The 25,809-nt window shown below is 43.8% G+C and overlaps 1 protein-coding gene across 3 annotated transcripts in view; it reads left to right on the top strand.

Annotated features, from left to right (window-relative positions):
- Nucleotides 1-321: 321 nt before the first annotated feature.
- Nucleotides 322-25,809, top strand: part of LAMP3 (lysosomal associated membrane protein 3) — a 33,753-nt gene continuing 8,265 nt past the window's right edge. Inside the window, exons 1-6 of one of the 3 annotated variants that reach the window (XM_080799680.1) lie at nt 322-533; nt 7,230-7,975; nt 8,750-8,878; nt 18,612-18,669; nt 21,958-22,128; nt 23,956-25,251. In XM_080799680.1, the coding sequence (XP_080655806.1) occupies nt 485-533; nt 7,230-7,975; nt 8,750-8,878; nt 18,612-18,669; nt 21,958-22,128; nt 23,956-24,095 (1,293 nt within the window). In that variant the 5' untranslated portion in view covers nt 322-484 and the 3' untranslated portion in view covers nt 24,096-25,251. Of the gene's footprint in view, nt 534-7,229; nt 7,976-8,749; nt 8,879-18,611; nt 18,670-21,957; nt 22,129-23,955; nt 25,252-25,809 lie in introns of those variants that run through there. The other 2 variants (XM_080799681.1, XM_080799682.1) reach the window with 2 other exon arrangements.

Genomic DNA, 25,809 nt, shown 5'->3' with positions numbered 1-25,809 from the left:
TCATGACTGAGGGGCTGTTTTTCTCCCGGCTGAGAAGAAATGTACTCAAGATCTTAGAGAAAAATGGAGACCCATCTTCTGAGAAAAGGAAGCTGGCACTGCCACAGATCCTCCATCTCTTGTGCAGAAATGGTCTCAGATGCCCTTCGCCTCGGCTGGAGTAGGGGGCTGGGTATTGCCTACCCCTCATCAACACTAAAGGCAGAGATGAAAGTGGCTGCTTTCACACAAGGGCCACTTCTGGTTTCCCTCCCCACTCAGCCCACCCCTTGAGAGGGCCTTTCAGCTACTTGTCATAATGAAAGTGACGTTGGTTTCTCCACCGCAAGTGAATGAGGAGTGAAGAGAGGTATCTTCTTTGTTCTGGAGCCTGCCCTGGAATTAAGCTCGTGCTACTCAGAAGAGGGAGAGGTGCTGAGTGAGGCCGCGGAGCAGCAGCAGAGCCAGCCCCTTGTGAGGAGCGGTTATCTCTGGCTCCCCAGCTATGCCCTGGCAGCTCTCTGCAGTGGTGGTGCTCTTCGTGTCCCTGGCTGGTGAGTGATACCTGTGGTTTTCTGTGGTGGCCCTCCTACCTTTGGTCCTGTTCGATTCAAATGCGTTCTAGTGCCAGGGACCAGACAGGCTAGAGATAGCTGTATGGCTTCAGCTACTCTAGGTATTTGGCTTGGGAAGATCTCCTTATTACCTTAAATGTGTGGAGTCCACTTTCATGTTTTTCCCAAGGGCTTTCACAGTTTGGACTTGTTTTCCGTGAGTCATGCAGAGGAGGTGTCAACTCCAGAAAACAGTGACACTAAACCTGGTTCCCAAATGGCTTCTGAGCACCTTATCAGGGAGAGTTTTGGAAATTGCTTAGATTTAAGAGATGGAGAACTGAGCCAGAGTTTAGAAATGGGGCTCTTGCTAAACACATTATACCTTGCTTTTCCTGTTTTTCTCAAACGGAAGTGCTGTGTTTACATTATATAAACAGTGAACTGTGAAGATGAATGAGATGCGGTCTGGCAAATTGTGCCATTTCAGAGAGGTGTAAGCCAAGCAGTCAAGACTTAAAAAAAAAAAAATTACTATTATACTTCAGGTCAGAGAAGCTGTCTGGGAAACTGGGCTTTTGGTGGTTATTTTATGTGCCCACTGCCTGCTTTCACAAAGAGGGTTTTCTCTCTAGGACATTGAGTCCTCCTGTGTGCTGTTACCTAGTTGCTGGTTAGTTCACAATTCCTTCTAGAAGCGCTGAGTTGAACATGTGAGGGAAACCCGTGGCCCCACTAACATGCTCCACCGGAGGGAAGCAGAGGCACTTGATTGTGGCATGAATCGTCAGGAAAGTTGGGTGAAGGGTCAGGGCAGTGTCCTCATCCTGGCTGTTTTACTTCTGCCGCATTTTCAGAAATAGAGTTTCACATTCTTCTAGAGGCAAAAGGCAAAACCTAAGCTAATAAAAAAGCAAAAGATCACAGTCTAGCAGTCAGCCTCTGTGACCTGTGAGCAGATGACTAGCAGATTCAGAAATGCAGTGCGTGCTCAATAAATTCCCGGGGAGGCGGAGAGGAAACACCTGTACTGCCCTCTCCTCTCTGAGCTGCGGATTCTCCAGGGTGAACCAAGTGAGAAAAGTGTGTGAAGGGCCCCCATTTTCTGGATGAGGGTACTGAGGCAGGATAAGGAATGCCTCGTGGTCACTCAACTAGCAAGTGGCAGCCCTGAGATTTGCATCCAGGAAGCCTGGTTTCAGGACCCTGCACGCATAAATTCAAGACATACTTGTTAAATTGGAGATGAGCAAAAACCGTTGGACATTTTCGTAGGAGAGGCATAGATTCTAGGTAAACTAGCTCTGTAGTCTTTATCCACTCACTTTGCTGCCCTGGTCTATTTCCCCCACAAAATGAGGGGATTTAAATTTGTATCAGTTCCATTTAGATTTAGCTGCTCCTCATAGACAAATAAGAGCAAAATAAGCAAAATAAGTGTGTGTTTCTCTTTCATGTGAAAACAAGTCCAGAAGAATCCATAACAGGTCCAGTGCAGGAGCTCACTAGTGTGGGTCCTCTGTCCGGTGTGGGACTCCCATTTGCAAGGTCTTGTCATGGTTCTAAATGTCTGCTGGAACTCCAGCCACCACATACCAGTTGTAGGCTGGTTTGAAAAGGAAAACATAAAGGCAATAGAGAGGGTACATAGGTGATGGACCCCCCCTTCCAGCAGCATTCCCAGAAGGCCCACGTAACCCCACCACTTCTACTGCTTTGGCTCAAATGCAGTTACACATTCCCACCCAGCTGGAAAGGAATCATGGAGGTAGCATTCTTTATTTCAGGCAGCAAGTGCTCGGCTTGAATTTGTGGTTCTGTTACTAAGGAAAAAGGGGAGGCTGGATTTGGGAGTAGTTAGCCAGCAGTTTGTGCCACAGGACCGGAGCTACTTCTATATAAGTGTTCTCTTTGAATCTCAAGTCCCACAGAAAGTAACAGAGGTAAGATTTATATCTTTTTGCTAAAAGATTGAAGGTTAAATTGTGAAACTGTAAACAGAATCTTACTAAGGGCCCACCCCTGCTGCCTCTCACATCCAGAAACAGTCTTCCTGCTGCACCCAGCTGGGGCTGCCTTCGCTCCCTGGGGAGGAGAAAGTATTTAGGGGCTAAAATTCAGTTCCCTGCCCCTAGGTGTGGTCATGGGGCTCCATTTACTTCCCAACTCTGTTCCTAACTGCAGACATCTCCCTCTTCCTTATATTCCCATCATGCATACCCCCTTGCTGTTCTCCAGACCTACCAGGCTCTGAAGACCCAGTATCTTTGCACATACTTTTCCTCCTGCCTGGGATACCACTTACTTTCTTATCTGCCTAAAGAATTTGTCTTAGTGTTGGATTCCCACCCCACCTTATAGCACTCAGGGCCTCCTTCTGTAATAACGCTTGTCACACTGAGGAATGGGGTGCACTTATGAGTCTGCCTCACAAGGTTTTGAGCCCCTGAAAACAAAGACCCAGTGTCTGGCATGGAGCCTGGCTCAGAAGAAGCTCCTACATATCTGCTGAATTGGGTGTGACAGGAACACTGAACAGAGGCTATCTGGGAAGTACCAGCCTTCTGGGAAGTACCTAGAGAAAAAGCCCTTGCATGGTCACTGACTTTCCCAGGACTGGGATGATGAGTCATCTCTCAGCTCCTTCTATGGGTTGTAAGGGAATCCAAACCTTCTAGCACCTCTTCCTGCAGCTTATCATCTAGAGGAATCCAAGCATTGGATCTAGGTTTTGGGGTACTTATTTCCTAAGTCTCCTGAATCCTGGAGAGAAGATACTAGGGGATTTGGGGTGTGGGCTTGACAAATCAGCGTATGAACTCCAGGGCTGTGTTCTTTTGAAGAGGAAGGGTTGAGACAGATTCTGAACTATGCCCTACCCTTGCTTCTGCCCACTGCCCTCTTTGTGGGTCTCAGACAGACCAGTGACTTAACTAAGCCTTTACTGAGTCAAAGGTCCTGTTTAAGAACTGTGACCCAATTCTGATGAAGATTGGTCATATATGTGTGTTCATATACATAGACTTTATAAAACAGAGTATTTTTCAGAGCATTATTTCTATTAACTACCTAACATGTGAACTTTCAAGAATGCATAATAATGAGCAGCATACTTACTCATTTCAGTTTTCCATCTAATTACCTGCCCATCTTTTACACCCCACTCTTCTACAGGGAAGTGGGAAGGAGAGAAGAGAAGCTGCAGAGGGGAAGGAGAGGACTATTAGAACAATATTTCCCAGTTCTCTCTGGGAACACACTCTGGTTCAATCTGTAACACACTCTTGACACTTTCGGTCCAGCCACCTGCTGGCCCAGGCTTCTGCCTACTGCAAAGCCACACACGATGTCAAGACACCATGACTGCCATCACATCCAGCCACCCCATAAATACTTCCTGCACACCAAGTATATCTTGACGGGTGCCATGAGTCATCTTGTTCTGTTTGGGAGGCTGTGCATTCATGAACGACCAGTGTGCTTTTCCTCCCTTGTTTGAGTTCATTTATCACTACTGAGAGGGGACTTTTAATTACATTATGAGAAAGGCTCCCCCTTTTAAAGGGTGTGCTACTCAGTGAGGATATTCTACTCAGTTGAGAAAGGTGTGCTTTAGCTCATAAGCATAAAACATGGACAGTGAGGTTTTTATGAAGGATCTAATGATCCTCCCAAAAGAACAAAAGGCAAGTGCTTTCCAGTCTCCCAGAGTTCTCTACAGCAATCTTTGCTAATCACTCTAAGATATTCCTCGAGAGTACATCTGGGAGTGAATTCTCTTTCTCCATAGTGATAGTATAAACTTACTAGGGTTTCTGTTGAGGTCATGACTGAGGAACCAGCAACTCAGGTTTAGCCCAAATGAATTGTAAAAATAAATCTTCCACGACTGTCAACCTTCATAATAATCTTGAAAGGAAAGATCTTGCTCCAAGCTCTACAATGCAGGCATAAAGTTTCCACATATAGTGATTTTATGAAGGCTTACAAAGAAAACCTACAGTCCATAAAAAACCTCAAGTATCATACAAATTATCCAAATGAACATTTTTAGATACAAAAAAACCCCCATTTAGTAAATAGTCTCACATAACTTAGTGTCATTAATAAGCCTTTCTTAAAGGTTATTCAAGGCAATTTAAATTGGTGCTTTTGTCTTTCTCATTTTTCAAGCCAGCTGTGCAGAAATAATTCATAAGCATTATAATGGGCTTGAAATATGAACTTTTCTTCTGGAAAATAATCACGATTGTATCATGTAAGCTTTTGAAAGGCTTATCAAAGACGACCATTATGAGGGTCTGGCGCTATGGTGTCGCTGGAGAGGCACCCTACTCTTTGCTTCTCTGCTTTTGTCTCTTCTCTCACCATTCTTCCCAGTGATGAACACCACTTCCACCTATCCCAAATCCAAGGCCAGGCTTTGGTTCAGATAGGGGCTCAAGTCTCACCTCCAAGATTTACTAGGTGTCTTACCTCCAGAATACACTAGTTGTGGGATTATGGTCAAGTCGATGGGACTTTTCTAAACATGAATTCCCTCATCTGAAAGGTTGATAAAGATTGAACAAACAGAGGGTTTTTGAGAGGAGTTGGTGAAAGATGACCCTTGACCTAAGTCCTGTCATGTAGTAAGTGTCCAATAACTTAGATGCTTTACTGCTATTACTATAGGAAAAATAACCACTTAGAAATGTAATGAATGAAAGAGGGAGACAGTAAAGGAGTTTATGGATGATTTTGATTGTGTATGAACTTCAGAACTCCAAACACCAGCATAGAGTGATTGCCTTTCCCTTTTAGCCATGTTTTCCCAAGTCACTGGCCAGCACCGGGGAGCTCCAGCTGCAGTGAATGTAAATACTATGGGCAAATACGATGAAACCACAGCACTGAAGAGACAGAACCATCTCTCAGTGTGCCTGATCCTAAATTCTCAAGGCACATCATCTGCATTTTGCTCAGTTTTCTGATTTACTCTGTGCTTGGGAGGAGGCAAGGGAAGAACTACTCTGGGTGAAAAAGAGCCAGAGGCCTTCCACCCCTAAGGAAGGTCCCAGTAGAGAACCTGTGACAATAACACATGTTGTAGGTATTCTTGATGGTCTAGGACAACTTCATTTATTTATTTATTTATTTATTTATTTAAAGATTTTATGTATTTATTTGACAGACAGAGATCACAAGTAAGCAGCGAGGCAGGCAGAGGGAGAGGGGGAAGCAGGCTCCCTGATGAGCAGAGAGCCCGATACGGGGCTCGATCCCAGGACCCTGAGATCATGACCTGAGCTGAAGGCAGAGGCTTTAACGCACTGAGCCACCCAGGCGCCCCATAGGATGACGTCATTTAAACCCATTTGTTTGAGCCTTAACAATAATCCTAGACGGTCTACAATGCTATTATCCTAATTTACCTATCCAGTTATCTATTCATCCTATTCATATGCACTGAACACTTTCTCTGCATAAGTACTGGTGGTGAAAAGAATACACAATCTCCACCTTGAGGTTGCTTTTAATCTAGTGGGAGAGATGCACAGTCAATAAATAAACCAATAAATAAACATATAATCAGGGCTATTATTCTGCTGGTACACACTGGGTGATCGGGCCTACTATTAAATATGTTAGTACCATCCCCTTATATAATTACCAGTTGTGATTAGTGCAGTGCAGGCAATGAATATAACACTGTGATGAGGGAATTGTAGGGTGGGGAACTATTTATATAAGGATGTCAGGACTCTCTGAAGACTGACATCTAAGCCAAACTACGAAGGACAGCATCTGGTGGGCTGTCCTTCTTTCTTTCCTACTTGAGAAAGCCTGGGCCATTCAAAGGGTGAAGTAAAGAAATGACAAGAATGGGTCTATCTTTACAAACACTCACAGCAAAATACAAAATGGAAGGGAAACAAATCTCCCATCATTTGAGGTAATTATGCATTGATTGGATGAACACATGGCAAATATTCATAGGTACAATTTACACATCAGATTAGGGTTTGGACTAGATGATCAATCAAGACCCCTTTCAAACCTGGGATTGTGTGGTTGTATGCAAACTACACATCTCTGTGTAAGTCTTTATTACCACCATTCATGCTGTCCAGCTCTATTAGAGCATCACAGCAGCACCCCACCCAGGAACACTCTCCTTCCAGAACTGTCTGGATTCACAGGGAAGATGGGGAATGAAGGGCTATCCGCACTTAGATATCTAGCTAAGCATGACCACTTTACAGTGTTAGTACCACACCCCATACAGACAAAGGGGCTGGACATTGAAGAATATCTGTAGTATGGTCACAACCCTGTAAAAAACATGGGTGCAACCCAGACTTGTAAGTTGTGGCTTCATGGTAGAATCTTTGGTGATCTTCACTTCATTGTTATATCCTTATAAATTTCACCCAAATCTAAACATATGCACATTTCTCATTAAAAGTAAATGAGCGTGTTTGGAAATGATAAAATAAATCATATTTATTTTCAGAAGAATTAGAAGTAGAACTACCATGTGATCCAGGAATCACATTTCTGAGTGTGTGTGTAATAAAGTCACTATCTCAAAGAGAAAAGTAAATAAATAAATGCATCTTAATTTGTAGTGAAGAAACATTAAAATGGGGATGGTGGAAGGACTCACCAATGTGAATTCATAAGGTGGTAACAATTTTGTTTCCTAATTTGCAGTGATTTTGCATTATGGCAGTCAAATAACAGCACAAGTGTTTCCAGAAACCGGGGACTATCTACTGACAACAGCAGCAACAGCAGAGGCCACAGCAAAGCCTTTCCTGCAACTAACTCACCACATCCCTAGCCAAACTTTAGCAGCCAGATCAATGGATGGTCACACCACCTCTCACAGAGCTGCCCCAACCTCCAGCTCTGAGCTCCCAACCACACACACAACAGTAAAAACTCTAGTAACAACATCCTTGCTAACTACAAACAGCACCCTAACTACCAGCCCGACAACCCACACCCTAGTCACAACCTTGGCCACACCCAATAACTCGCACACAGCAGCTTCTGTCACTGAGGCTACAATTGGTCCCAGTGCAGCCCCAGGTTCACCTCCAACCACCTTCCTTCCATCGGCCCATACGACAGGAACAAGCCCAACGACTGTCAGCCACACAACTAGGAAAACCACCCAACCCAGGAACCAGACCGCCCTTCCAGCAACCTTGTCCACCCCACTGCATAACAGCACAACCAGTCACCAGTCTGCTCAACCCAGTCATGCCCCAAGCCCAACCACAGCTGCACACAATACCACCCACACGGCCTCACCTGCTGCCACGACTTCCGGGCCCACTCTTGCACCTCGGCCTTCGTCAGCCAAGACTGGAATGTACGAAGTTCTAAATGGAAGCAGGCTCTGTATCAAAGCCGAGATGGGGATAGAGCTAACGGTTCAAGACACAGAGTCGGTAAGTTGGGGCCATAGGACTGTAACACTGCCTTCAAAAAGTGTGAGGGAGGGTATCTGGCTAAGAATAGACATTCGCCCTGCATCTTGTGTCTTTGGATGAAATAAATAGCTACAAGCTCCTCTTTCTCCAAGATGCTCCATGAAAAGATGAATCTGTTTTAGAATGTGTATAAGAATAGAAACTGGTGGCAACTGGCTAGTGGAGGGCACACACCAACATCGTAACCATGCACACCTCTCACTTTTAGCCAACGTGGGCAGGGTGTTGGAGTGTGTTCTGCATTGACCCCAGCCTGGCCCTGCCCCTCCTGTTGACCTCAAGCCTCAGCAACTCTCCTATGAAGGGAATCACCATAAAAATAATACTTTCTCTCTTTTTTTTTGGCACAGGTTTCATGAAACTTCCATATTCAGGTTTTCATTTGAAACAGAAGTACATTAGACAACAAGATCTTTCCTTGTAAAACTCTAGTAACACACTTACCTTGTAATGTGTTTAATTTAACAAAAATTAAATTCCATGCAGTGTATCAGGAACAGACTGGCTATAAATGAACTCTCAAGGAATGCTTTCTGTGGGAGAACTCCTTCTTTGAAAAATCTTTTGAACATAGCAGTTTGGAAATGAGAGAGATTTTCTGGAAACTTGGAAGTTTTCAAGTGAACTCTCACTAGACTTGAGTTTCAGGCTCACTAACTAGCTGTGCTTCTGGTTCCCAAGCTAAAGTTTTCCTTGAAATCTCATTGATCTGATCTATTTTATCTGGTTTAGGTTTTTTCGCCTCAGAGATACTTCAACATTGACCCCAACGCAACGCAAGCCTCTGGGAACTGTGGCTCCCGAAAATCGAACCTTCTCTTGAATTTCCAGGGCGGGTTTGTGAATTTCACATTTACAAAGGTGAGGGCTGAGCTCCTTCATACTAACAGGCTCTAGCATCGCTTTCCCTTTCCCTCACCCTGGGGCCCAGTGGTGCAACCCCACACTTCACTTTAAGTTCCAAAGGAAATAGATCTCAGAGCCTTTTGAGATATTCCCTGATAAGAATGAGGGGCATGGAGATGGAGAGGAGGGAAGTGTCGACATCTTATGTTTGCCTCCTAACCCCTTCAGCCTCCTCCGTGCAGCCCAAGAAGGGCTTCAGTGCCTCTTAGGGGAGACTTGGCCTTGGGGAACCCAGCCACAGGTGCCCTTTGCAAACCACCCAAAGGAGGAAGTTAAACAGATCATCAGACCCACTGAAATTCCCAGTGAGCACACAGAAACAGGATTATTCTCAGACCAAAATCAAATGTCATGATGGGTTCTTTCCAACTGCAGCAGGCAAGATTCAGGGACTAACCAGGCACTGGATTTTCCAGACCATATTACAAAAGGGGTGGACCACAGAGTGGGGTGGAAAGACTATGGACATGAGGTCAGAGAATCTTGGCTGAAATTTGACTCTGTCATTTGTTCTCCTTGTGACATCAGGCAGGGAACTTAACATGTCTGAGCTTTATTTGAACACTTGAGAAACGGGGGAAGGGAATTAAAGATCACCTCTGTAAAGAGCATTATTCAGTAGTTGGAAAGTAGCTGTTCAAGACCAGTAGCTCTTATTACAATGACTCAAGTGGGTGAATGTCTTGGTGATACAATGTTGGTCATCCCACTCTCAAAGAAGAGACTTGTCCCGTATTCTCCCAAAGTATCATTTAGATAGGCCAGGTAAGAGATGGAGAGGTGGTGCTGAGAGGGCACTTACAGCTGGGACTTGGTGTGGTTCTCCTTCCTATCTGTTGAATGTGACCCCTGAATTTAGAGGGGTCTTGGGTACCAGAGCTTGGAGAGGAATGAGCTTAGACATTGGCATGAAACAAGTCAAGATAGGCTCTCAGCCATAACATTGATTAGCCACATGATCTTGGACTACTTGGGGCATGTTTTCTCATCTATAAAATGGAAATAATTACTCCTCCTTAGTGGGACCCGAGGGTCAGAAGTCGTATATGTAAATTGCCTTGCAAGGTGCTTGGCGCATAACAATGTTCAACAAAGGGTGTTGACGTTCTTAATTTGGTGTCAAAGACTTTATCCTCCTTGTGCATATGGTTCTCCTTAAGGTAGAGGTGCACTGGAGAAGTCAGGGGTTTCCTTTCAGTATCAAGTGGGAAAAATGTATTCTCTCACACCAGAAGAACATTCTGAGAAGAATGTGTGCTCTACTTCGGGACAACTGAGGTTAAACCTACCGAAGGGTCAGGAATTCTTTTAAAGTCGCTTCAGCAAAAGGGCAGAGGGTATAGGTACAAGCATCTGTGCTTTAGTTCAGGGCTTGATTCCACCCAGACTACTGCCTGGATGAGCCACTGTCTGAAGGAAGGCATCAAAGCCCAGCATTTGTCTGTAGCACGCTGTGCCCACTGCCTTAGGCAGGTCTGCAACCAGGAGTTTCTTTGACACCTTTCAATGTCTCTTTTTGTTCCTTTCCTCTGTCTCCTGATTCCCTCTCTGCCTGCCTTTCCCATGCCTTCAGACTGGATTCTGTTTGATCAAACTCCACCTAAGGGTTGAGACCCTGCCTTTCTGGAAGTCTCTGTGCCTCCAGAGGTACAGGCAGGAAATGAGTTCGGAGATGGAGCTAGAAGGACCAGCAGGGTTTTCCTCCCTCCACTCACCTTCTGGAAGGAGCAAGGAGAGCCACTATCCATGCCCCAAGTTTGTAATAGCTGCTTTGCCTGAGTCCCGCCAACCAAATTCACCTTATTCATTTCATTCCCTGCACCAATTCCTCAAGCAGCTGATCTTAGCTCTATTGCAAGAGGAAAGCAAGGAAGATTATAGAAATCCAAAGTTCCCACCAGCCTTAGTCCTTCAGGAGTATTTCCACATTTTAAAAGAGAACTTGTTTAAGCTAAAATAGTGACCACAAGTTCAAAGATCACAGGGGCTAAGTATAGAATTGAAAGAGAGAAGTAGGCCAGTAATTTTTTTCCTTGAAACAGGCAGTCATTTTTTTCTCCCCACTTTTGATGACGACTTCACCTTCCCTTTAAGTCTGCCTAAGAAAAACATTGGAGGATTGAGATGACGGAGGTGAGCCTCAGAAGTGAGGAGACACAAGGGAGGGGTAGGGAGTCCCAGGGATGCCAGTGGTTGGGCAGACATCACTCCCTGGGGGCTGTCACTGTCTTTTATGGTGGACATCCATTCTAGATGGCTGGGTATACATTCTGAGCGGCTGCTGCCCTATTATGTCAATTGTTAAATATTTTACATATCATCTCTCTCAGTTGGTCACCAGAAACCAGTGTTGTCAGATCTTCTGACTGTTCAAGACAAGGCAGAAATCCAGATCTTTTTATCTTTAAATATTGGCAACACATTTTTTGGAAAACTTGAACAAAGCTAGCCAAACAGAACATAGTTGTAAGCCAGATTTGGCCTGTGGACATTCTGCCGTAATAGGTGATCTATGTGAAATGCATTTAGGCAGGAAAGCCATCTAGTTTCTTCCACAGGAGAAATGGCCTTAGCAATTCTGTCAGCCACTTTTCAAAATGTTGCTACCATCTAGACCAGTGCTTCTCGGCAGCAACAGTATTAATGATTGGCTCCAGATAAGTCTGTGATATTTTGTGCCTCATGGGATACTGAACAGTATCCCTGGCCTCCTACTTACTAGATGCAAGTAACAACAGCCAGCCCCATTTGTGACAACCCCAAATGTCTCCAGACATTGCCAGATGTCCCCTGGGGGAAAATCACCCCTGGTTAAGAACGACCACTTCAGAGAAAAAAAGAGTCTTGGAAAATAGTTTATGTTAGTTACGACATCATAAATGTTATAAATGAGAACCAAGTTGGAGAATGGTAAATGGATGCTGGTGAACAAGCCTGAATTAACAAATCACTAATAGGAATTTACTGAGCACCTATTGTGTCTTGAACACTGAACCAGACATTATGAGAAAAAATAAAAGAAATATAGGCAATAGTTCCAGGTTTCAAAGCATGGACAATAATATGTAATTTTTTTACTTGAAATACTGCCAATGACAGAAATGTAAAGAAGTCTGCCTCCCGAACTGTCTCTTGATGTTGTTCAGTCAAGACTTAAATTATCCATGTCATTTCTATGTGACCACGGACAAGTCGCTAGCTCTCTTTCTGAGCCTGTTTCCTCCTCTGTGAGATGAGGCCAACCACCACCTGTTTTGTTAGGCTGCTGTGAAGGTGAAACAGGCTAGTGTACGCGGCTATGCAGAGCGTGGTATCAGGCCCCTAGCCGGGTTAGGAGTGGTGGGTTTTTTTTCTCATTCCTCTCATTTCATTTTTTAAAGAACTGAAAACCTTCCCATGTCAGTGTCTCATTTAATTAAGGTCACAAACTGAAAGTTGTTCTGCCTCTCCAGGTGCAAGATAAATAGACCTCCCTTCCCCCACGCCCCACAATGTCCTTCCTGTTAGAATAGTTTGTTTCAAAACATCTTTCAGTAACTTAGTGTAGAGTTTATTTTTTCCAGCTCAACACTACCCTTTTCTCATCCACCTGGCTGTCAGGACATCTCAGTGAGGTTTCCATCCCTGACCTGGGGATGGAACATGGGAGAAATCAGTGGGAGGGCTGGGGGCAGAGGGAGGGACACCCAGCCAGGCAGCATTTTGGCCAGCCAAGGTCTGGAAAGCTAATGCTGCCCACCGCCCTGGTGTTTACCCAGAGCCTTGCAGGGGTATTTGGAGCCCTCTTAACTTAGAGACTCCAGAGAACTGTTCTCAGGGTTCAAATGTGAACACCCTGTGTACTATTTAAAGCTTCCCCAGTATGCTGTATTATTTCATGCCCTGTTTTCCCCTATGCTTCCCCTCTGTCTGGAATGCCCCTCCGACCCCTCAGCCCCTTTTGCACTCATGCTTTAAGATGGCTCATAGATCTTTACCCTGTGAAGTCTCCCCCGCTGCCCCACCCCCCACCTCCATCCCAGGTAAAACTGGGAGGCGTTCTTCCTTTGGTTTCTGGACCCTCCATTGATTGTTCCCCAAACTCCATTAATGCACTCATTGCACATTTTGCTGTCTTGAAGGCATGTTTGTGATTTACTCACAGTTCCAAGCTCTGACTTTGTACATAAGTATATCTTTAGCAAATCGTTTGATGAAGAAATGAATCAATAAAGGAATGAATCTGAATTTCACAGGGACTCTTGGCCAAGCTGCCAAAAAGTAGATCGGCAGCTCCAAAGAGACAGCCTCTTTGGCTTTCCCTTGCTCTATACAGAGCAAAGGTTTCTTGACATAGTCGCAACAATGCTGAGCAAAAAAGGCCTGATTGATGTTGAAGACAAAAATCCACATCCTGAACATCGGTGACTATGAAACTCCCACAGTGCATTTTGCTGACCTCAGGGAGAGGACCCTGGGCCTCAAGGTCATTGATATGCCTCCTGGGATAGGTTGATTGACTGGTTTGCTCTGGACCTAGTCCTTTGCTAAGGAGGATGTTTAGGTCCCTTGGGGAATTAGGGGCCCTCTGATGAGATACTGCTGAGCTCTTAGATACTGGAGATGAGGAACCCTGTGTCATCCTTCCATCAGTTGAGTGGTGAGCTGGGACATGTGCCAGTGGTCCATTCCCATGGACACACTGTAAGAGCTGAAGTACCACAGTTCGCTCTTAGGAGTCCTTAGCCCCTTTTGGCAATCCTGACAGATGCACAAAGGATTTTCACTTTGTTTTCAAGAATCTGACATGGTTTATCTTTGTCACTCTCCAACCTGAACCCCAAATGCAAAAAAAAAAAAAAAAAAAATCTGGCAGAGAATCACTGTGTGGGCATCAAAGGAGAAAACAGATACTATAAACTACATAATGTGTAGCGTGTAAATTCCCTTGTGCTTTGGGTTAAGTGTGACATCTGCTTGAGGATCCTTCCTCTGTGCCCAACTGTCTCCCGTCTCCAGAGCTGAGGTTTTGCTGTGTTTCTTTGATGAGTAGGGCTGTTGAAGCTTAATTTGCTTGCTCTCTCTTTCCCTTTGTGGTAGATCTGAGCTCTAAGAAATAGACAAGAAAGAATCATTTGAGCTCAATGAGAGAGGTTTACTGGGAAGGGGCAATCTAATTTCTTGTCACCATTGTCAATAACACTGGTTGAAATTTGAGTGAAGACTTAGCAATTCATCAGTTGCATATAACACCCAGTGCTCATTACATTAAGTGCCCTCCTTGATGCCTATCACCCAGTTACCCCAACCCCTGCCCCCACCTACCCTCCAGCAACCGGCAGTTTGTTTCCTAGAGCTCAGCATGTTTTATAGTTTGCCTCCCTCTTCTTCCTCTTATTTTATTTTTCCTTTTCTTCTCCTACATCCATGTGTTTTGTTTCTTTTTTTTTTAAGATTTTATTTATTTATCTGACAGAGAGAGAGATCACAAATAGGCAGAGAGGTAGACAGAGAGAGAGGGGGAAGCAGGCTCCCTGCTGAGCAGAGAGCCCGATGCAGGGCTCGATCCCAGGACCCTGAGATCATGACCCGAGCTGAAGGCAGAGGCCCAACCCACTGAGCCACCCAGGCGCCCCGAGTTTGTTAAGTTCTTTACAGATTTTAGATACTAGCCCCTTATCAGATATGTCATTTGCAAATATCTTCTTCCATTCCGTAGGTTGCCTTTTAGTTTTGTTATCTATTTCCTTTGCTGTGCGAACCCTTTTTATCTTGATGAAGTCCCCACAGTTCATTTTTGCTTTTGTTTTAACCAACTGAAAAATGAACTGCAACTTTGTTTTTCACTGATGGTGGGGACCAGGAGTTGACAAGCTGTGGCCCCCAGACCAAGTTCAGTCTGCTTCCAAAAAATGTACAGTTTGCAGCCTAAGAATGACTTTTACTTTTTAAAATGGCTGCTGAGGGTGGAGAATATTGCGTGGCACATGGAAATCATATGAATTTCAAATTTCGGTGTCCATAAATGAAGCTTCCTGGAACATGGCCACACTTGCTTGTATACGTGTTGGTCTGTGGCTACTTCTGTGCTACAATGGCAGAATTGAGTGTCAACTACACAGAGCCAGGAAGCCTAAAATATTTACCATCTGGCTCTTTACATAAACAAACTTGCCAACCCCTTTTATAGAATAAACTTCAGCCCTACTACCATTCAAATTATGCCAAATTCTGAACTTCTGAGTCGAAAAAGAAATGCTTTGCTCTAGTTTAAATAAAAGACAATTTCGCAGTTTCTGGCTGGCTCAGTCCTTGGAGTGTGTTACTCTTGATCTCAGGGTTGTGAGTTCAAGCCCCACATTGGATGCAGAGATTACTTAAAAAGAAAAAGACAATTTTATTTCTATTCTCTTATTTCTATTTCTATTCTAGAACTTTACAGAAAAAGTGGGCACAATTGTCTAGATAAGACTCACTTGGTACCAGTAGCATAAATTTTACAAAATTTGGAATCTCAACAGAAGTAAACATCTGTCTGTGCTTTTATTTACATGAGTTCACCTAATAAATGTTTTTCCTTTATCTTAACCATGGACATAAGCACAGGCCCAGGAAGCATTTGGCTAATAGAAGGAAACCTGGATATGGGCTCTGGACTCTGTCCTGTCGCATCATTAAGGTGAACTCACAGTGGGGTGCCTGGGTGGCTCAGTTGGTGAGTTGTCTGCCTTCAGCTTAGGTCATGATCCTGTGGTCCTGGGATGGAGCCCTGCATCAGGCTCCCAGCTCACTGGGGAGTCTGCTTCTTCCTTTCCTTCTGCCACTCTCCCTGCTCATTCTCTCCTCCTCTCTCTCACAAATAAATAAATTTTAAAAATCTTAAGAAAGGTGAAGTCACAGTGAATGTGAGCACTCAGCCATCTGCTTTGGAAGGCCTCACTTTTGGCATTAGCCCTATATGGTACCAGTTCTTGGGGAGCAGGAATGGCCCTTCCTGTCAGGGCTGGATTCATGAGCATGTGGCTTGAGCAGTCAGCTGAGCCCATGTGTAGTTTAAGCATGGTATCACTTCTTGAAATTCTTCAATGATTTTTGAGCAAGAAATCCTACATTTTGGTTTTATAGCAGGCCCCATAAATTTTGTAGCTGGTCCTATTTCTGATAGATGGTTAAATACGGACAACTGCATTTCAGGAAATGGGAAAGAGAGTTCTTGCACAACGAATTTTTTGTCCATACCCACACATCCTATGGAAGAAAATATAGGGCAGGATCCTATAGACCAGATTTTGCTTTGTGTCACCTACAAACAATGTGAATTAGAGGTAGATGGTTAACTGGTCTGAGCCTCTGTTCTCAGCTGCAAAATGGGCTGATAATATTTGTTCTGTCCCAGGGGGGTGTTGTGAGGATAAAAGGAGGCAATCTAGGTGACAGCATGCCCTTAGTAAACTGTGAAGCCTTTGTAGAAACACAAAGCCTTTCCTTATGTGAGGATAGATCAAGGAGATGCCACAAAAAGGGGAAGATTCCAGGAGGTCCCCTATGAAGCTCGGAGCTGGTCTTATCACTGTTCTCCTGCTGCTCCTTAAAGCAATCTCACGCTGCAACCCACGCAATTTCAAAAAAGAAAGTCACACTCATGTCACTGTCCTGCTTAAATCCTATCAGTGGATCCTCTCTGCTCTTAGGATAGGGCAGGGTCTTGTATCAGTGACGTGGGCCCTGAAGTACAGGTCTCTTATATGCTGAAAAGGACCCCAAATAAAGAATAACCTGAATAAATGGTTTGTGAAAGTGACCAAAGAGGGGCCTGGCTCACAGATGTTCTCTCTAGAAGAAATGGATGGGCCAAGCACATTGTTCACCTTACCTTTGAGAACCAAGATTAAGTACCTCGAAGGAAGGAGCCAGGTCTTATTCTTCTTCCAGGACCTAGAGCAATGCCTGGTTTGGAGAGGATATAAGAGAAATTAAATGCTAGACATGGAGACAAGGAGCTTGGGGTCACATCTTCCCCTGACACCTATTAGGGCTGGGATTTGGGGCAAGTCAGTGAGCCTCTATTTCTTCTCAGAGTTGCTGTGAGGATTAAATAAGACATGGCAGAGAAGTGTCTGCTCCAGTGCCTGGCACAAGGTAAGAAGCCAATATATGGTAGGTGCTATTCAACGAATTACAGGCTCTAGACTTCAGTGTACCAGTAGCAGTTACCTTACCAAAACAGCTTGTATTTTTAGAACGCTTCATCATTTCATCTACAAATAATACACAAATGGACTGAATGTAGTCAAGATTATGCCTGTTAAATTTCTCTATGACTAGACCTAGAACTTCTAAAGGTAATTCAATTTCAGATTCTGATTTTCATTGCTCTACCATTTCTTCACCTCTTACTTGTGGATAGTTTCTTTCTTTCTTTCTTTTTTAGAGATTTTATTTATGTATTTGAGAGGAGAGAGAATGAGAGAGAGAGAGCATGATGGGGGGAGGGTCAGAGGGAGAAGCAGACTCCCTGCTGAGCAGGTAGCCTCATGCAGGATTCTATCCTGGGACTCCAGGATCATGACCTGAGCTGAAGGCAGTCGCTTAACTAACTGAGCCACCCTGGCACCCTTGTGGATAGTTTTCTAATGAATGTTTACAAATAAGAACTAAATTGCCTACTTTAAAAAAACCTGAAACCTCCTTTTTCAACTTACCCTTCCATATCTCATTTCAGTTCCCCTTAATATTTCATACCCTTCATCTCTTAGAAGGTTATAGGGCTGTTTTGTAATGGTTTGTTTTGTTTTTCCGAAAGGACAATCCTTGAATAAAATGTAGAACACTGCTTTATATTTCTGAACACAACCTCCTGGGGTCCTCTTTTACAGAATATCCAGATATCTCAGAGTAAACCATTTATTTTCAGAATCCCTCATGGTGGCCCCATCTAACCATATCGGAGATATGAACCCTTTAATTTGTTTAAAGCAATTGATAAATTGCATGAAAAATTTTGCACACACTGTTTATGAGAGTTTATGAGCCCCATGAAGTCCACCTATGGTAGCCTTAAAGATGAATGGTCTCAGGACACCTCAGTGGCTCAGTCAGTAAAGCAACAGACTCTTGTTTTCAACTCCAGTTGATCTCAGGGTCATGAGATCGAGCCCCGCCTCAGGCTCTGTGCTAAGCATGGAGTCTGCTTGGGACTCTCTCTCCCTTTCTCCCTCTGCCCCTCCCCTCTGTTCTCTCTCTCTAAAATAAATAAATACATCGTTAAATGCTGAAGTTCTTTATGCCTTTAAGAAAAAAGATGAGTGGTCTCCTTTTGAATATCTACCCTAAGATATTCATTACTAGTAAAAGCTTAATGTTTACCCCTCCAAGCTTTCCACCTTCCAGACGTATATGCATTTTAACAGGAAGAAACTTGGTCTAACTGAAGGGACTCTAGACTGGAGGAATTTGAATTTCAGGCTCTAGCAACAAGTATGCAGTAGAGAAATTTGGGACCAGGAGTACGCCATTACTTATTATTTATTTGTTGTGTGGTATATTTACTTTTTTGAGGCTTCCAATACAATTATGGTTCTGTACCCACAGACCCCCAAATCCCCATATCGAGGACTGAATAGTTGGAATCCTGCCTGAACAGTTTATAAACCAGGATCATAAACGTAAAGACAGAGTGCCCAAAGGTTAACACACTGCTGTTTTACAGGATGAAAACTCGTATTACATCAGTGAAGTGAGAGCCTATTTGACAGTCGCAAACCCAGGTAAGCCGTTAGAGAAGGCCACTCCACCAGCAGTGACACTGTGCCTCGGGTTAGTTCATTTTTCAGCCCATTGAATTTGCTCATCTTTGATGCTGCTTTGGAGAAACCAACGGAGAAAGTAACCAGGAGAAGGCCATGCATCTTTGTATGCTTCCGTTTGCTCAGCTGCCTGTGAAGGAGGCTGGACTACATTACGTCAGAGATCGTTATCAGCAACTCGAAAGAGTTGAGTGACTCTGGGGCAGATTTGCTAGTGATGGTGCGGTTTCTTCAGTACTCTTGGAATCATGCATTCATTCTACAAAAATGTGGTTAGTGCCAGCTAGGTGCCAAGCCCTGTATGAGGCAGTAGAAATGCATATTAGCCAAACATATGGTCCCTGTTGTCATGGAGCTTACATTCTAGAAGTGGGGAGGGGACCACAAACAGGCACATTAAATTATAAGAGACAGTTAAGTAGTATTAAGTCCTGTGAGCAAACACAAGCAGGTTGGGGTGGGGTGCAGAGGACTGGAAAGATATTTTTAGGTAGGGCCTTTGGGAAGCTCTCAGGGGAGGAAGGCCTCTCTGAAGAGGTGAGGCTTGAGCAGAGAGATATCCCCATTTGGGGGCATCTGGGCCTGGGGAAGGTTTTTTCAGGTGGCAGGAGCCACAGATGCACAAGCCCTTAGAAGCCAGCTTGTGCATGGGTTCAGGGAGCGGCAAATGTCACATGTCCCCAAGAGAGCGAGCAGAGCAACAGAGCCGGTCTGACGGACATCCGGGCCAGAGCATGTAGGGCTTCTGTGTGAGGCGAGCTGAGGACTTTGGATTTGAGTTTAAAGTGTGAAAGGATGTAAGTGGAGGGTTTGATGTAGGGAAATGGTATATCAGATTTACACTGATGAAGATTCCGTTTGGTTGCTATATCGAGAATGCTCCACAGTGGGGCCAGTTGAGAGAACTCTGTTAAGGTTCCCATCCAGGAAAGTAATGCTCCCTGTCCAGTGGGGGAAATTTCTTAGGCGACTCAAATGTTTCTCTGGAAAGTCCAGAGTTTGATAACAAACCATTGCTGGGCACCTCCTCTGTGTCACTTACTGTACAAAGAGTTTTCATGTCTGTTTTCTCCTTTTTAAAATTCTATCTTATGATGGGCTTAAGCTTATCTTATTAAGGAACCTACGCTAAAGAAACTTGCCAAGAAATGAAAATGTTGAGAAATGTCTATTTAAAATATAACATATTTTATTGATATTGTTCAAGAGGATATTATCCATGATTATTGGTTAAAAGTAAGATGTCACAGTTGAGAATTCACTTTCATATATAGTACCTCGCTTAAGACAAGTGTACTCACAGAGGCTGGGGAATAAATATTGTGCATGCTAACATAAATTAGCTAATGTTATCACAAGGTATGGATGAATTTTAGCCAGGAGTCGGGTAATAATGTCTTAAGAGGCAGGGAAAGGGAAACTGAGACCAGAGGCTGAGTTAGACACTGAGAAAGGGGATGAAACCATTCTAGGTCCCCCAAATCCAGGCTCAACAGATGCAGGAGGAACTGTAGGAGTCACGATGATGATAATTTGCACGTCAGCGGTGGCGGTGGTGGTATCATAACAGTTGTCAGTTGTAATTACAGTGGTAATGACTGTTGTAATGTTAGTGGGAGTGATCGAAGTAAACTACCCTGGGATATAACACATGATATAGCCGTGTCCATGGATAATTCAGGGCATCATGTAGGGCATTTGAATGTACATATGCGAGAGTCTACAGTAAATAGTACAGTGATGGGCAGGAGACACAGTAGTGTAGTGGTGAAGATAGCAGGCTCCAGAGTGAGACTGCTTGAGTCCAAATACCACTTACTAGCTGTAGGCTCTTAGGCAAATAAATATTTTCAGTTCTCTGACTCTCCATTTCCTTGTCTATAAAATGGAGACAGTAGAACCGATCTCAAAAGATTATATGAGAATTAAACAGGACAAGGGTGCCTGGGTGGCTCAGTCGGTTAAGCGTCTGCCTTCAGCTCAGGTCATGATCCTGGGGTCCTGGGATCGAGCCCCACATTGGGCTACCTGCTCAGCAGGGAGTTTGTTTTTCCCTCTGTGCCTTCCCCTTCTTGTGTGCTCTCAAAAAGAAAAGAGAAGAAAAGAAAAGGAAAGGAAACAAAGAATTAAGCAGGACAGTGTCTGCGGAGTACTTGTGTGGTTATTCCTGGCACATAGCAAGGAGACCCTTAATGTGGAAGGCTACCTTAGACACGGGCAAACACACCCACAGAGGCAGGAAAGGAGGGAGACTTTCAAGCCCCCTCATTAATAGCCCATGGGTATTCCTTTCAGGCACAACTTTGATAAATTCATGAAGGTCCATAGTCCGGTCCTCAATCGTGAGAATTGTCAGCAAGCACTCCCTACATCTCTTCAAGGAGACATTTAAACCAAGGTCATGAAACTGATATATAAAATCAAAATGCAAATGTGTGTGTTTATCATGCAACTATTTCTTATGGTAATTGCCAAGGGGACTAGACAGTTGGGTCCTCTGGCCAGTGAACTTTCTCCCATTTAAGAAGCCAAAGTATAATCAGAAGGGTGTAGGATGAATGTAGCATTAGAGCAAATGGAGTTAATTGTATGATTAAAATGTTTAACCCCACTTGCCTTGAAGCATATGCTTCCTTGAAAAGGGTGTACCTGTCCTGAAACAGCTCCAGTCCCGGAGCAGATCTTTCTCTCCCCAGCAGCACTCAGGTAGACAGAGATGGGCCTCCCCCTTCTCTGTGTCCCTATGGCTGGATATAACACCCCTCCAAATGATGGGATCAGTCTGTCCTTTTGCTCTATTAATACAGTCTGGTAACATGCAGATGCTCCACTTGGTGACTGCACATGTCTGTTCTGATTCACTAAGGGTTCATGTGACTGTCACAGAGAGCAATCTTACTTCTCTTATTTCTGAGGTTTTTGTGGGCACTTCTCTGTAGTCCCTAAGCACTGACAATAGTCCCCACCAACTCTGCCCCCAATGATTCAAGACAACTGAAGAAAAATTTCCTAAATGTTCTCATTTCAATGTTATCACATTCTAATTTATGTGAGTTTGCCCTACATACTACATAATACCAGAAAAAAGTCCCCAAAGAGCACTAGAGTGGGAATTCATGAAGACAAGGCAGAACGCCTGAGAGCCACATCTCAATGAAGGCCATTGAACTGCACATGGACCCCTGGTAACAGGTGACACTCAATGGATATATGCCACCAAGTGTCCATATTTCATTCTTGTGTTTTCAGAGAAAATTTACCAAGGAATGAAAAGTTCTGTGGTGATGTTTGAGACTGTGGTTGGGCATTCCTTCAAATGTGTGAGTGAACAGAGCATCCAGTTGTCAACCCACCTTCAACTGAAAACAATGAATGTCCAATATCAAGCCTTTGATTTCGAAGATGACCACTTTGGAAATGGTAAGTCAAGTCTTCATCATGTCGCAAACAAAAACTTCGGAGACCCAAGGGTAGTTTCAAGTTGTTTTCTGTGTGTCTAACTGTCCAAAGGGACAAGAATCACATGAGCTTCCTAAAACAGTATGGTTACACGAAGCTCTTAGGGCCAAGTTTCTCTAACTTTCCCTCCTGCCATTCCTTTGAGTCAATACCAGCCTCAAAATTGGACACTACCATGTTCATGTCCACCAGTCTCCAACAGCAGGATACACTCTTGTTGCATGATGTATTCTGACTCCTCAGGTGTATTTGGAGACTTTAAAGATCCTGAATAGTAGTAATATCTAAAATTCAAGATTTCAGAATAGATTTTTTTTCCCACTTGCAGAGGGAAAAAAGAAAGTTGCAATAATAATGTTAGGCCCCCTCTTCTAAATTATGAGCTTAATTCCCCTGGCTAGAGCTTCCTTATAGTTGGTGTTAGTTTCTATGCAACTTCTGCTTTGAGTTCTAACCACCACAGAGAGAAGCAGGTCCTAGGCAGAAGGCCAGGGACAGACGAAGGTGACTTTCTGAAAAAGCCTTTTTTTTTTCCCTTCTGGGAAAATGGGTTACAGGATTGCTACATATGTCCAGGAATTGAATTTCAGTTTCTAAAATATTCCTCTCATAATAACTAAGAACATTATGAGTACCTCTCAATTTTCATAAATAGATTTAGTTAAAAGTTTAGCTGCAAATTAAATTTCTGGAATGTGAATCCAAATTCTCTTAGTGTTCCATTATAAATGTGAAGGTGTTGACAAAAACCTTCTGATACACTTGCTGGGAGGCATTGAGCAGAGGAAGGATTAAAGTGTTGCTGGCCTCGGATCCCCTGATTTCTGTAGGTTTTGTCTGGAGTCTTCAAACCTCTGCCACCGTTTTGGACCTTCACCACAGTGCTAAGATAAAAATATTAAAATTTCTTAGTAGGTGTGGCCCGCACTTTGTCATCTCGTCTCAAAACTTCCAATTTGGGGAAACTTACAAATTCATGATGAAGGTTTGAAAAGCCTCTGTAATTCATCATGTGGTCTTAAAAAATAAGGTACACACTTGCTCTTCCTCCCCCTCCAAACCTCTGTGAAACAGGAAGTGAGCAGGTGGGAAATCGTATAGTGGCAGAGGTGAGAAATAAAACCTTTCAGCAACATACACTTGCCCTCTCCTAGCAGTGCCCCCAAGGAGATATAGAAAATTTATCTTTTCATTTTTTCCTGCCCTTCCTCCCCCTTTCATATAATTCTCAACCTCCCACATTCTCAACCCATTTTAGAGAGCTAAAATCCCAGAGCCTATAAAAGGTTTCTCCAGTACCTGGAGCCCCAGGCTGTCCACCAGCAACCTTTAAGAAGCAGAGTCTGGATAGAAAACTTTGGCCATGCAATTTGGGGCAGGTCTCTGTTGCCAGAGGTGGGAAAACTTGGCCTCAGAACTTCCCCAGGGTTACAGGTCTGATCCTGACTCTCTGGACCAAACTGACGTTTCCCAAAGTTGGATCTGCCTCCTAACGGCAAGAGAATCACCTGGGCCCCACCTCCAATGCACTGAATCATAATTTCCTGGGTGTGGGGACAGGGTATCTGCAATTTAAGTGATCACAACCACTGCACACTTCCGATCATCACATTGACTTTTCCCTCCTCGTTTTCACCTATCCATGTCTGAGGTAGGTGGTGGGAAGCCCAGAAGCTCCGCCTTTCCCCCTGGGTTTCCTTCTCTGCATGACTGAGGCAGGCAGGGGCAGTATCACTTCCCAGCATTGCCGCCAGCCTATAACACCTGTTACTCTGACTTCAATTGCAGCGGATGAATGCTTCACTGACAGAAACAGGAGAGAAAACCCTGTGGCCGTGGGCCTGAGTATCGCAGTACTGCTTGTCGTTTTGCTAACAGCATGTTTCATGGCCAACAAGAGGCCCAGTAGAGGATATGAACGCATGTAAAGCCCTACCTTCTTCAAAATGCGCAAGGTTAAGGCCTTGGGTATTCTGACTTCATATTCAGCCTGAAGTGAAGGGATCAATTTTTCTATTTGCCTATCCCACCCTCCCAATCTGATTAGGAAACCTGGTTTTCCGCTGCGGGGCCATTGAAAGGCTACCTGAAAGGTAGCCTCCATCCACTTTCTCCTGTTGGCACAGGGAGGCTGTGCCATATGGGCTTGAATTCCACCCTCCACACCTGATAATACAGGGCTGGCTTCGAGAATTAGGGACAAGAGGCAGGGACATGAAGAAGGTGCTTGGGAGAAGGAGAAAGCAAATACCTAAAGGGAGAATGATAAGAAAGACATTTTCAAACTGCACTGATTTTTCTTACACATTTTTAAGAGTCTCAATATCCAGTTTTTAAAAAATTATAGTTATAAAATATTCATTGCAAAATAGATTCTAAAATGATTTTAAACTCCCGGATTTTGCCCAATTCCTGGTTTACTTGAATTATAGAATTGTGTTAATAGACTACTGTTTTTTTAAAAGACATTATATGCTATTATAATGTAATACTAGTAAAAAAAATAGATAACTTCCCAACCTTTCATTTAAAAAAAATTTTTTTTTTTAAATGTAAAGCACCCACCACAGATCTTGGCAAACAAAAGAGGCTCCATAAATTTTAGTTCTCCAATTTCTTCACTTTCATTTATTGTCTGTCTCCTTCACATTTTTTTTTTCTGCTTTGTCTCTGTTTTTCTTTGATCGTTAGTCTATCCTTGCAAATTTGTTAATTTGGGCCATTGTGGGGAGGGGATGTAGGCAAGCATCGAAACAATCAGGAATTGCAAACAGAATAGGTAGATCTATCCCAGAGTATTACCCACTTTCCTCTTAAGCAAACATTTACAAAAAAAAAAAAAAATCATAAGCCATGAGATTCCTGATTGGGAGAGATTGATACGTGGAGGAAAAATTCTATCAAATATGGCTTGGAATGTTATTCATGATTTTCTATTACATTGTTTAAAGAGGAGAATTGAGGAGGCACTTGGGTTGCTCAGTCTGTTGAGCCTGTGACTCTAGATCTCCCCTCAGATCTTGATCTCAGGGTCCTGAGTTCAAGCCTGGCCTTGGGCTCCCTGTTGAACACAGAGCCTACATTAAAAAAAAAAAAAAAAAAGTAAATAGGAGAATTGAGGTTTTTATTTCCAAAAAAAGGGAGAGAAATGGGCTTCTGGGTGTTTTTAATTGCTTTTACTAACAGAAGTGTTCTTCTTTTTCTTTATTTGCCAGAGGTGCCATTCATTGTTTTTAACAGGAAATTTATGAACCTTGGCAACAGCTCCATAATCTCTGCCTATCTAGAGCATGTTCTGGCTTTCCCTGGAAGGATTTTAGCTCTCTTCACTTTCTCAGAAGTGAGGGAGTAGGGAGGGCACACAGCAGCTTCAAGAGAGCTTTAAGAGCCCCTAGGACGTTTGGAGTGTTAGGACATTCCTGTTTCCTCCTTACAACAGGAGGTGTTGCGGAAAATCTGGGCTGTGCGAGGACCTGCTGTTTCCCAGGGTGACTCAAGGTTGCCAGGAAGGGCTTGCTTTTGGAGAGATGCCCTCTCCATCTCCAGCAGGACCTCCAACAGGTCCCTCCAGCAGCCATCCACAAATACCAGGCTCCCCACTCCCCTTTCCAGCTCTGTCTCAAGTGTGCACAAGAGCTTCTA

This window comes from Martes martes (assembly GCF_963455335.1).
Source record: "Martes martes genome assembly, chromosome: 1".
Classification (NCBI taxonomy): Eukaryota; Metazoa; Chordata; class Mammalia; order Carnivora; family Mustelidae; genus Martes; species Martes martes.
Note: the sequence above shows the minus strand (reverse complement) of the source record. Positions and strands in the feature narration are given on the sequence as shown.